Source organism: Chelonia mydas, chromosome 23 (assembly GCF_015237465.2).
Source record: "Chelonia mydas isolate rCheMyd1 chromosome 23, rCheMyd1.pri.v2, whole genome shotgun sequence".
NCBI classification, from domain to species: Eukaryota; Metazoa; Chordata; order Testudines; family Cheloniidae; genus Chelonia; species Chelonia mydas.
In genome coordinates, this window is record NC_051263.2 from 9,644,473 (window position 1) to 9,656,481 (window position 12,009).

At 57.8% G+C, this 12,009-nt stretch overlaps 1 protein-coding gene across 1 annotated transcript; it reads left to right on the plus strand.

The window, feature by feature from the left end:
* Window positions 1-1,122: 1,122 nt before the first annotated feature.
* On the plus strand, window positions 1,123-6,839 carry CD5L (CD5 molecule like). Its single transcript, XM_037884589.2, has 6 exons — window positions 1,123-1,208; window positions 1,628-1,657; window positions 2,310-2,618; window positions 5,002-5,331; window positions 5,657-5,982; window positions 6,270-6,839. The coding sequence occupies exons 1-6, from the start codon at window positions 1,175-1,177 to the stop codon at window positions 6,276-6,278; spliced, it is 1,038 nt and encodes a 345-aa protein (XP_037740517.1). The 5' UTR covers window positions 1,123-1,174; the 3' UTR covers window positions 6,279-6,839.
* The last annotated feature ends 5,170 nt before the right edge of the window (window positions 6,840-12,009 follow it).

Below are 12,009 nucleotides of genomic sequence, written 5' to 3' on the forward strand. Positions count from 1 at the left end.
AGGAAGGGAGCCCAGAGCCAGGGCTCTGGCCCTCCTCCTGTGCCCCAAGCCAGTGGAGACTGACTCGCTTCCAGCTGCCTGGCCCCTGCCCTGCCCGTTGCTCCTCCTCCGGCCTTTGTCTCGCTTCCCAGGCCAAGAGTCACCTGGTTGCATCCCACTCCTGGATCTCAGGTTATGAAGGGGAGGCCATAGCATCCCTGCATTCGTCACACCTCCTTCACCTCCTTCACCAGGCATAAGCACAACATCAGCCTTGAGTTACAGCTGGAGACCAGTTTGTCTGAACTCAGCCAGCGGCTGGCTCCCAGAAAGTTGGGCCAGAGCCATGGGACTCAGGACAGTCACGGAGTGGGGAGGTGCCTCTGAGGTCCCTGCTCCCAGCCCCCCTGGTCTAACCACCAGATCTCACTCCCCTGCCAGAGCCAGGGATAGAACCCAGGAGTCCTGGCTCCTAGTCCCCTGCTCTAGCCAGCATATCCCACTCACTCCACTCCCAGAGCCAGGGAGAGAACCCAGGAGTCCTGGCTCCCAGCCCCCTGCTCTAGCCAGCATATCCCACTCACTCCACTCCCAGAGCCAGGGAGAGAACTCAGGAGTCCTGGCTTCCAGCCCCCTGCTCTAGCCAGCATATCCCACTCACTCCACTCCCAGAGCCAGGGAGAGAACCCAGGAGTCCTGGCTCCCAGCCCCCTACTCTAGCCAGCATATCCCACTCACTCCACACCCAGAGCCAGGGAGAGAACCCAGGAGTCCTGGCTCCCAGCCCCGTGCTCTAGCCACCAGACCCCACTCCCCTGACAGAGCCAGGGATAGAACTGGGGCCAGCACTGACTGTACGGGGAGACTGCCTCCCACTGAGTTCCTGCCCTGCTTCCTGCAGCACTGGCCATCCATTGCCACATCAGCAGGTTTATTTGCAGGCAACACTACTGACCTCAGTGTCACTCCCCTGCCCTCCTTCCCCCAGCCCTGGGACACGTGCTGAGCCCAGTGCCATGGTGCCAGGAAATGATCTTGTGATGGGTTCATGGGCCAGCCCCTCACTCCGGATCCTCCCCTGCTGACCTGGCAGTCCTGTGCCAGACCTTAAAAAGGGCTTCCTGGGCGGTGTGGGGTGAGACGAGCTCTTGGCACCGGATCGCAGCAGGACGGAGCTGCTCGCCCCGGGGGAGCCATGGATCTGCTGCTGTGCCTCTTGCTCTGCTTCGGTGAGAGCCCCTCTGGGTGTGGAAGGCACCCGCCCCTTCAGGGGGAGGTGCCAGCTCGGTGGGGGTACAACGAGCTCACCTGTTCTTCCCCAACCAGGGGATGTGGCGGAGCCCTGCCCTGCCGAGTCCCCCCACAGGGAAAGGGCCTCAGTCTGAGTGCTAGTGGGGCCAGACAGTGCCCTCATGGGGCTGGTCTGTGCACCAGGGAGAGGAGCAGGGCAGAGCAGCCGATGGGCAACCGGCCTGGGGCTCCCCCATTCCCCTGGGTCCCAGCATGTGTCATTGCTGTGTCTGGCTCTAACTGCTCCGGACTCTGTCCCGCCCAGCCCCACTTTCCTTCAGGTGCCTTGGGACTGGGAAGCTTTGGGGTGCACGGGCCCCTCTCTGCTCCTGACAGTTTCCCCCTTGTCTCTCCCCAGCTGCCAACGTGGGAGTCTCCTCCTCCTCAGGTAAGTATGTCTGGCCCCCAGGGGGCTGCCCTTTGCCAGAACCCAGGCCAGGATCCCAACCCCCCGGCATCACGGCTGGGGCCTGAGCGGAGGTGACCACGGCCACCCTTTGGAGAGTCAGCTGCCCAAGCACAGGTCCCGGAGTGCAAAGGCATTAGGCAGCTGCCTGAAGTTAGGTCACAGAATGCAACAGGAGTGAGGAGGCTGCCCGAACGCAGATCCCAGCATGCAATGGAAGTGAGGTGGCTGCCTGAGTGCAGATCCCAGCATGCAATGGGAGCAAGGGAGCTGCCTGGGTTCAAGCACACAACGGGAGCAAACTGGAGCAGGGCACTAGGAGCTGCCTCTATGTGAGCTGTTACTCATTGCAATGGAGTCACTTCCTGTCTCTGTGCCTCAGTTTCCCTTCTGTAAAGCAGGGGCACTGATGCTGCACCATTTCCTGGGGCTCAGTGACCTGTCTGTGCAGCACATGGCAGGAGGGAGGTGCCGGAGAAGGGCCCAGGGTTAGTGTTGCGGGAAAGCCCATTCTGCCCTGTTCGGCACTCGCTGGCAATGCCTCGCGCTGCGCTGGGCCTTCAGTCCCTGCAGCCCCTGGGGTCTCCCCGCGCAGTCCCGGAGCAGGTGTCCCAGCAGCTGTTTGCTTTGCCAGAGGTCAGGCTGGTAGGTGGCCACCACCGCTGCGCCGGGCGGGTGGAGGTGCGTCTGGACGGGCGCTGGGGCACCGTGTGTGACGACGGCTGGGACCTGAGCGACGTGGCCGTGGTGTGCAGGCAGCTGGGCTGCAGGCAGGCCATGGACGCGCTGAGTGGTAAAGTGTTCGGCCCGGGCCCCGAGTCACTCCCTGTCCTGATGCTGAACGTGGAGTGCGAGGGGACAGAGGCGGCGCTGGGGAGCTGCCCGTACACGGATGCAGGGGACTTCTGCCAGCACGATGAGGACGCAGGGGCCCGTTGCCAAGGTGAGCTGGCCTGGAGAGCCCTGGCCCTAAGGGAGGGATGGGAGGATGCCTGGAGTCCCAGGGGAGGGTGCTCTTTTCTGACTGAGCGGCCTTGCTGGGTGAGCACTGCACAGTCTGCCCAGGGAGCAGGGAGGGGACCTGACAGGCCCGGAGGGTGGGACAAGCAGGGCCTGGGCTCTGCTCACTGTCATGTGCCATGGGGCAAGGTTATGAAGGGAAAACGCTCTCATGCAGCAGGGTCAGCATCCACACACACCATCTGCTACTAATACATCCCCAGCAGGGCTGGGAGCCAGGACTCCTGGGTTCCATCCCCAGCTCTGGGACGGGAGTGGGCTCTCGTGGATTGGGGGGCTGGGAGTCAGGTCTCCTGAGGACTATTCCTGGCTCTGGGAGGGTGTTACCTACACACTCTAGGGCACCCACCTTTACCCACTTCCTAGAGCTTAAGGTGTAACCTGGTTGATTTTGGCACCTTGACCCTTTCCAGTTCCTAGGACTCCAGGGGAAAGACACCTTCCCTTACCCAGTTCCTAGGGCTCAGGGCTACCCATACCCAATTCCTAGGACTCAGGGTGTAACCTTCTGTGGGTTTGTGGGGCCTTCCAGGGAAAGAGCCTTACACAGTAATACCAGTTGTCACGGAGCCCCCGGGCGATGCTCCAGAACTGCTCCCTACGAAGCCAGGCAGGACTCTGGGGAAGTCTCCTTTCTGTGAGCAGCTTGTCTGCAGGACAAGAAGCTCACATGGCTTCCACCTTCCTGGGTCTGACCTCGGAGCATTCAGCATCCTCTGCCCCTCCGTGAGCTTCCCACAGCGAGTCCGCCCAGGCAGGCTCCTGGGGAAGCCAGAGAGTCCTGCACCCCAGTTCCGCAGTCAGACGTGACTCTTAGCCAGCCAGTAAAACAGAGGTTTATTAGACGACAGGAACATGGTCTAAAACAGAGCTTGTAGGTACAGAGAACAGGACCTCTCAGCCGGGTCCATTTTGAGGGGCAGAGAGCCAGACAACCACGTCTGCACTTCACTCCACTTCCCCAGCCAGCCCCCAACTCACTCACTCTCCAGCCCCTCCTCCTCTCCTGGGCTTTGTCCCTTTCCCTGGACAGGAGGTCACCTAATTCCTTTGTTCTGCAATACCTTTAGCTCTCATCTTGCAGGGGGGAAGGGCCCCGGCCACCAGTTGCCAGGAGACAGAGTGTGGGCCATTTATGTACACTGGCCCTTTGCTCTGCAACAATTACACCGCCTTATCCCTCCACCTAGAAACTTAAGAAATGCATAGGGGAAACTGAGGCACCCCTACAGTACTCAGAGGAAACATTAAGAACAGTCCCACTTCATCACACCCTTAACCTATATTTATTAACAGTTACCAACACAGAATACACAGGCTAAGCATACAATGCTCAGCACTCCCAATAAGGCAGATGAAATTTTCCTGCTGGCCAGTCAAAATCAGATCATTTGGGGACTCCAGCTTCTGCACAGTGTCGTTGGCAGGGTGTTGAGGTCTGGCAGCTTTGGTCTTGGGGCTGTGTCCTGGAGTTGATTTCAAAGAACTTCCTTTTGGACCCCAGTTTATATAGTATCAGAGGGGTAGCCGTGTTAGTCTGTATCCACAAAAACAACCAGGAGTCCGGTGGCACCTTAAAGACTAACAGATTTATTTGGGCGTAAGCTTTTGTGGGTAAAAACCCCACTTCTTCAGCTACATGGAGATGAATGCAAGTTTATATAAAGAAACTTGAGTCCTGCCTAGCTATACCTTAACCGATTATATTAAACTAAGGAACTACAAAACAGTATTTTTCACAACCCTAGCCCATTATGAAACAATTCTTTAACTAATCAGCCCCCACCACCATAGTTGATTTAAATCTTATAAAATTAATTATGCAACAGACAGAAACAATCAAAGAACCAGACAGAGACCATACAGATAAACAAGAGAGAAGTGGGGACCATAAGGGCAAAGCTATAAAGTAGAGATTTCACACCCACAGGTGTTGATAAGTGGTACCTTGCCAGACAGAATGCATCAAACAACATTTTCTTTAAACATCTGAAGATCTGTTTCTTTATCTGGTGATGTGGGTACTATTAGGACAGGAGCCTTCTTAACAGCCCGCTACTATATTGTTTTAATGTAACTTAGATGGAATGTGAGGATTTGACTTTCTGCTTCTTGGCTCATGGCTGCTGCTCTCCTAATAAGGCCGCAGAAAAAAGGCTGCAGACCTTACATGGGGAGTGGAGCCTAGTGGTTGGAGCAGGGGGCTGGGAGCCAGGACTCCTGGGTCTTTCCCAGCTCTGTAAGTTGCTCTCTACAGCCCCTGATCTCTCCCTGATCCTCACTCATATCTCTCCCCCGGTCTCTAGCTGCAGAGCTCCCAGAGCCACCTGTCCGGTTGGTGGGCAACAGCACGCGCTGCAGTGGGCAGGTGGAGATTTACCATGATGGCCGCTGGGGTGCCGTGTGTGGGTTGGGCTGGGACCTGACTGATGCCAAGGTGCTCTGCCGGGAGCTGGGCTGCGGGAGCCCGCGGTACGTCACCCACCACTGCAGCAAGTTTGGTCAGAGCTCAGCACCCATCCTGCTGGGCCAGCTGGAGTGCACCGGGCAGGAGGCCTCGCTGACCCACTGCCGAGTCCAAGCCTGGGAGGGGCGGCACTGCCCCCACCACCGGGACACCGGAGTCATGTGCCAAGGTGAGAAAGCAGCGCTGGCACCAGGCCATCACCACCTGCCAGAGACCCAGGTCAGGCAGGGCTGGCTGCACTTTTCCCCCTGCGTGCCAAGCTGGTCCCCTTGGAGCAGGGCCATCCCCGGCCTCCTTGCCCACTGGGGCAGCGTGTGCCATGGCCCCAGCTGAGCCTGGCAACAGCTGCCCCTCCTAGTTGGGCACAGAGAGCACAGCACTGGCGCCCCTGCGATGTGGGGCTCAGTGCCGGGCAAGCCCCCTGCACCAGCCAGGCCATGCCTTCCCAGCATGCATTGGGGCACCGACCCAGCTGACCCCCCGCTTCCTCGCAGAGCCCTTCGCACTGCGGCTGGTGGACGGCCGAAGCAAGTGCTCCGGGCGGCTGGAGGTGCGGTACGATGGGGTGTGGGGCACCGTGTGCGATGACAACTGGTCAGTGACCACCGCCCAAGTGGTATGCCGGGAGCTGGGCTGTGGCCCAGCCGAGCCACTGGCCCCAAAGCCGCAGGACTGGCCCCGCTTTGGCCAGGGTACGGGGAAAATCTGGCTGGACGACATCAGCTGCAAAGGCACCGAGGAGACCTTGCAGAACTGTGCCCACCGCTTCTGGAGCTACAACGACTGCACCCACTGGGAGGACGTCAGCGTGGTCTGCCAGGTGCATGCCCACAGCCAGGGAGAGGGAGATACAGGGAGCCCCACAACTTCTGGGTTCTATCCCAGCTCTGGGAGGGGAGTGGGATCCAGGTGGCTAGCAGGGGGGCTGGGAGCCAGGACTCCTGGGTCCAGGCAGGGAGTGGCCGTAGGCACTGGCTGTGTCAGTGAAGGGGTGAGAATGGGGCTGACAGAAGCACACAGTTGGGTGAGGTGCCTGGCACTCCCTGCAGCCCTCGCCCGAGGCCATGGGCAGTGCTTCCTAACCGCCGTGTTCTCTTCATCCTGCAGGACAGCTGAGCCGGCCACAGCTCCTTCATGGCTTTCCATTGATTCCCCCCCACCTCGTCCCCGAGCTTTCAGTGCATCCCCCCTGCTGCCAGGCCCTTCTTCTCTGCTGCCAGGCTCCCTGACCCTGCCCGCCCAGCCCGGGGATGGCTGTCGGCTGTGCAGGGGCATGGCTTGGTTAGTGCCTGGGGGGATTCCCATTTCAGGGATGAATCACAGGAGCCCAGGGCATTCCCCTCCCACTGTGAGCCACACTCTGTGGGCTGCCGCACAATGCTGGCACAGACTGGGGCTCGTGTCTCGCTAACAATGGGGCAGCTCGCCCTGGCAGGCCCCGCTCAGAGCACGGGTCTCCAGGGCCGTCGCCCCAACTCCGGCCAAGAGAGCCGTCCCTGATAAACCCCGCCATAGCTGGGGTGGGGCTGCACCCCCCTCGGGGGCCGGGATACACGACTGTCTCCCCCGGAGGGGTCCGTGCTGCATGGACAGGCAGGAGCCGGGAGGGGGAGAGCCCCGGGTGCCGCACGCCATCCCAGGCTGAGCAGATGCGAATAAAGAGCTGAATCCGCTGGATGACCGACTGCCCCGTGTCTGCCTGCATCTGCCAAGAGCTCAGCGCTGCACAGGCAGGCCCGGGCCTTACCCCAGCAGGTTCAGAGCTTGAGGCACTGGGAGCAGCCCAATTCCTGAGAGCGGTGGGCAGAGGGGTCCGGAGGGGCCAGGCACAGCAGTGCCTGCAAGGGAAGGAAGGTGCTGCCTCCAGAACTGGCCCAGAGACAGCGAGCTCCTGCAGGCTTTGGGAGTCCCCGCTTCCGCCAGTAGATGGCAACAGTCTGCATGACAGCGCACACAGCTGTCATCAAAGTCAGTCCCTCCCAGAGCTGGGGATAGAACCCAGGAGTCCTGGCTCCCAGACCCCTGCTCTAACTACTATACCCCACTCCCATCCCCTCCCAGAGCCAGAACCCAGGAGTCCTGGCTCCCAGACCCCTGCTCTCAGCAGCTGCACCTGTTCCCTCACGACTGGCTGGTGTCCCTGCCGACACTGGGCCAGTGTAACCTCTCCCAGCATCTCTGGGCTGTGACCGTGTGTCCTGGAGTTGGGGGCTGGAGGGGCATCCTCTTTTTGGTCTGGTGCAGTTGGGGCAGCTCCTCCTCCCGAGGGTTCCCCATTCATGCAGACGCCCCCTGTGCACAGCTCCCCTGCCCAACCTGAGGGAGTGTTTGGGGCCCTACAGTCAGAGAAGGGGTGGACAATGTGTCTGGAAACCCTTTCCTCCCCTTCAAGGCACCCACTGCAGCTCCCAACCTCCACATGTCTATGGGGGGTGCTGGAGAGGGAGCTGACCCTGTGCCCCGAGGAGGGAAGGGTGCTGGGAATGGAGCTGACACTGAGCCCTGAGGGGGGGAGCTGGGGAAGGACAGGACCCTGTGTCCCGTGTAGGGGAGAGGCACCCAGGAGGGAACAGACCCTGTGCCCCATGGAGGGGAGAGGGGCTGGGGTGGGAGCTGACCCTGTGTCCCGAGGAGGGGAGGGGGCTGGGGAGAGAGCAGTGTCACAGAGTGTAGGGGAGTCAGGGCCCTGCACCCCGCACTTCCTGCAATTCACCATGACTCTCAGCCAGCCAGTAAAACAAAAGGTTTATTAGGTGACAGGAACACAGTCCAAAACAGAGCTTGTAGGTACAGACAACAGAACCCCTCAGTCAGGTCCATCTTGGGGGCAGGGAACCCAGACCCCGATGCTGGGCCTCCCTCCGTTTCCCCAGCCAGCTCCAAACTGAAAACCCCTCCAGCTGCTCCTCTGGCCTTTGTCTCTTTCTGGGGCCAGGAGGCCACCTGATCTCTTTGTTCTCCAACACCTTCAGTTGACACCTTGAGGGGTAGAGGCCCCGGCCATCAGTTGCGAGGAGACAGGGTGTCGGCCATTCTCTGTGCAGACCCCTGAACACCCTTTCCCCTCTAGGGCTCTGCAACAATCATATGCCCTTATCCCACCACCTGGATACTTAAGAAATGCATAGGGGAAACTGAGGCACACACACAGTATTCAGAGAAAATATTAAGAACATTCCCACTTCGTCACAAGTGGACCCTGCACCCCGAGGAGCAGAGGGGCGCTGGGGAGGGAGAGGACCCTGTGCCTTGTGGAGGGGTGGGGCACTGGGGAAGGAGCTGACCCTGTGTCCCAACGAGCGGAAGGGTGCTGGGGAGGGAGCTGACCCTGTGTCCCGAGGTGGGGAAGGGTGCTGTGGAATGGCAGGGTTGCATGCAGCTAGAGGTTCCACTGGGGCGATTACTGTGCTCTGGGTCATGGGGTGCATAGGTTCTGTGCTGTGGGTCCCAGATGTGTATGGGGGTGGGCTCTATGCTGTGGGTGCATGGGGCTGTTTGTCTCCTTGCCATGGGTTCTCAGATGGGTTTGGGGGTTCTCAATGTCATGGGTCTGGGGAGGTGAGGGGTCTGTGCTGTGGGTCATGCTGGCAGGGAATTGTGCATGCCGGGCACTCGGGACACGACTGGGGTTATATTTAGAGTGGGCTGATTAGGGGACAGTGCACCTCAAGCGGCCACTGTTGGGGGGGGCATGCCTGAGAGCTGAGCCTAGGTGCAGTGTGACTAGGCCTGGAGCAGCATCCTCCCTGGCACCCACACTCTGTCCAACTAGCAGTGACCCCCCTTTGGCTGCAGGGACCCCTCCCCCAGTTGCAGGGACACATGAGAATGGCCATACTGGGTCAGCCCAATGGTCCATCTAGCCCAGTATCCTGTCTTCCGACAGTGGCCAATGCCAGGTGCTTGAGAGGGAATGAACAGAACAGGGCAATTTATCAAGTGATCCACCCCTTGTTGTCAAGTCCCAGGTTCTGGCAGCCAGAGGTTTAGGGACACCCAGAGCATGGGGTTGCATCCCAAACCATCTTGGCCAATAGCCACTAATAGACCTATCCTCCATGAACTTATCTAGTTTCATAGATTCATAGATATTAAGGTCAGAAGGGACCATTATGATCATCTAGCCTGACCTCCTGCACAATGCAGGCCACAGAATCTCACCCACCCACTCCTGCAATAAATCTCTCACCTATGTCTGAACTATTGGAGTCCTCAAATCGTGGTTTAAAGACTTCAAGGCGCAGAGAATCCTCCAGCAAGTGACCCCTACCCCATGTTACGGAGGAAGGTGAAAACCCCCAGGGCCTCTTCCAATCTGCCCTGGAGGAAAATTCCTTCCCGACTCCAAATATGGCGATCAGCTGAACCCTGAGCATGTGGGCAAGATTCACCAGCCAGATACCCAGGAAAGAATTCTCTGTAGTAACTCAGATCCCACCCCCTCTAACATCCCATCACAGGCCATTGGGCCTATTTACCATGAATAGTTGAAGATCAATTAATTGCCAAAATCATGTTATCCCATCATACCATCTCCTCCATAAACTTATCGAGTTTAATCTTGAAGCCAGATAGGTCTTTTGCCCCCACTGCTTCCCTTGGAAGGCTATTTCAGAACTTCACTCCTCTGATGCTTAGAAACCTTTGTCTAATTTCAAGTCTAAACTCCCTGATGGCCAGTTTATATCCATTTGTTCTTGTGTCCACATTGGTACTGAGCTTAAATAATTCCTCTCCCTCTCCAGTATTTATCCCTCTGATATATTTTGTAGAGAGCAATCATATCTCCCCTCAACCGTCTTTTGGTTAGGCTAACAAGCCAAGCTCCTTGAGTCTCCTTTTGTAAGACAGGTTTTCCATTCCTCGGATCATCCTAGTAGCCCTTCTCTGTACCTGTTCCAGTTTGAATTCATCCTTCTTAAACATGGGAGACCAGAACTGCACACGGTGTTCCAGATGAGGTCTCACCAGTGCCTTGTATAACGGTACTAACACCTCCTTAAAAGCAGTTCTTTTATTAACCCAATTTTACGTCTGGCCTTCGCAACATCCCCGGCAAAGAGTTCCCCAGATTGACTGTGTGTTGTATGAGGAAATATTTCCTCCTGTTTGTTTTATACCTGCTGCCTATTAGCTTCATGGGGTGACCCCTTGGCTTTTGTATTATGTGAAGGGGTAAATAACATTTCCGTACGCCCTTTCTCCACACCAGTCACGATTTTATCAGGCCTCTGCCATATCTCTCCCCTTACCCATCTCTTTCCCAAGCGGAACAGCCCCAGTCTGTTTATCTTCTCCCCCTAACCATTTTTGTTGCCCTTCTCTGGACCTTTTCCAATATATCCTTTCTGAGATGGGGTGACTAGAACTGCACACCGGGTACAAGATGTGGGTGTACCATGGATTTACATAGAGGCCATATGATATTTTCTGTTTTATTATCTAGTCCTTACCTAATGGTTTATAACATTCGGTTCGCTTTTTTGACTGTGCTGCATATTGTTTTCAGAGAACTATCTACGATGACTCTGAGATCCCCCCACTTGGCTGCAGGTACCCATCGCCCCCCAGCTACAAGGATGGGCGCCCAGAACATAACATAAGAACGGCCACACTGGGTCAGACCCCAATGTGCATCTAGCCCACTATCCTGTCTTCAGAATGGCCAATGCCAGGTGCCCCAGACACTCCGCCTGCAGCTGCAGGGACCCCTCCCTGCCCTGGCAGCAGGGATCCCTCCCTTCCCCCAGCCCCGTGCTGAAAGGACACCACTCCAGCTGAAGGGACCCCCCCTCCCCACACTGCAGGGACCCCCCTCACCCTCCTGGGTGGGGGGACACCCCCCACCCAGCTGCAGGGACCCCTTCCTGCCCTGGCTGCAGATCTGGAACCTCCCCCACCCCATGCTGCAGGACCCAACCTGCCCACCCCCACGTTGCTCAAGTCCTGTCACATCCTGATCTCTGACCCTATTATGAAAGCTGGTTAGCAGCTAATCCCACCCCTCCCCCGCAGCCCCCGGAGCTGCCACCTGTCGCTGGCTCTGGCCCCTAGCCCATGACTGTCCCCAGGGTCACGGCACTGTGGAGGGAGGAACCAGGCAGAGCAGCTCTTGGTGGGGCTTAGACTAGCCTGGTGCAAAGGGCCCCCCACCAGTGTTGGGTTCACAGCCCAGTTCAGTGGCCCTCAGCCTGTATCGTAACAGAACCAACCAGTGTTTTCGGGGCTTGTCGGGTCGCAAAAAATATTGAGAAATTTGAGCTTGTTCTGAATTGGAGTAAAACCAAGGTCTGGACAATTGCCCCCTGCCCCCGCCTGGAGCCCCACGGCAGCCAGCTCCAGCTGACCCCACTGTGAAATGAGCAGGGGGCGCTCTCCCTGGCAGTCCGTTCTGGCTCCAATGCCCAGGGCGGTGCTAGGGGGCGTCTGCTGCAGGGAGTGGGGCAAGGGAGTTGGCTAGATTGTCGGGCTCAACGGGTAGTGATCAATGGCTCCATGTCTAGCTGGCAGCTGGTATCAAATGTAGTGCCCCAAGGGTCGGTCCTCAGGCCGGTTTTGTTCAATATTTTCATAAATGATCTGGAGGATGGTGTGGATTGCACCCTCAGCAAGTTTGCAGATGACACTAAACTGGGAGGAGAGGTAGATACGCTGGAGGGTAGGGATAGGATACAGAGGGACCTAGACAAATTAGAGGATTGGGCCAAAAGAAATCTGATGAGGTTCAACAAGGACAAGTGCAGAGTCCTGCACTTAGGACGGAAGAATCCAATGCACCGCTACAGACTAGGGACCGAATGGCTCGGCAGCAGTTCTGCAGAAAAGGACCTAGGCGTTACAGTGGACG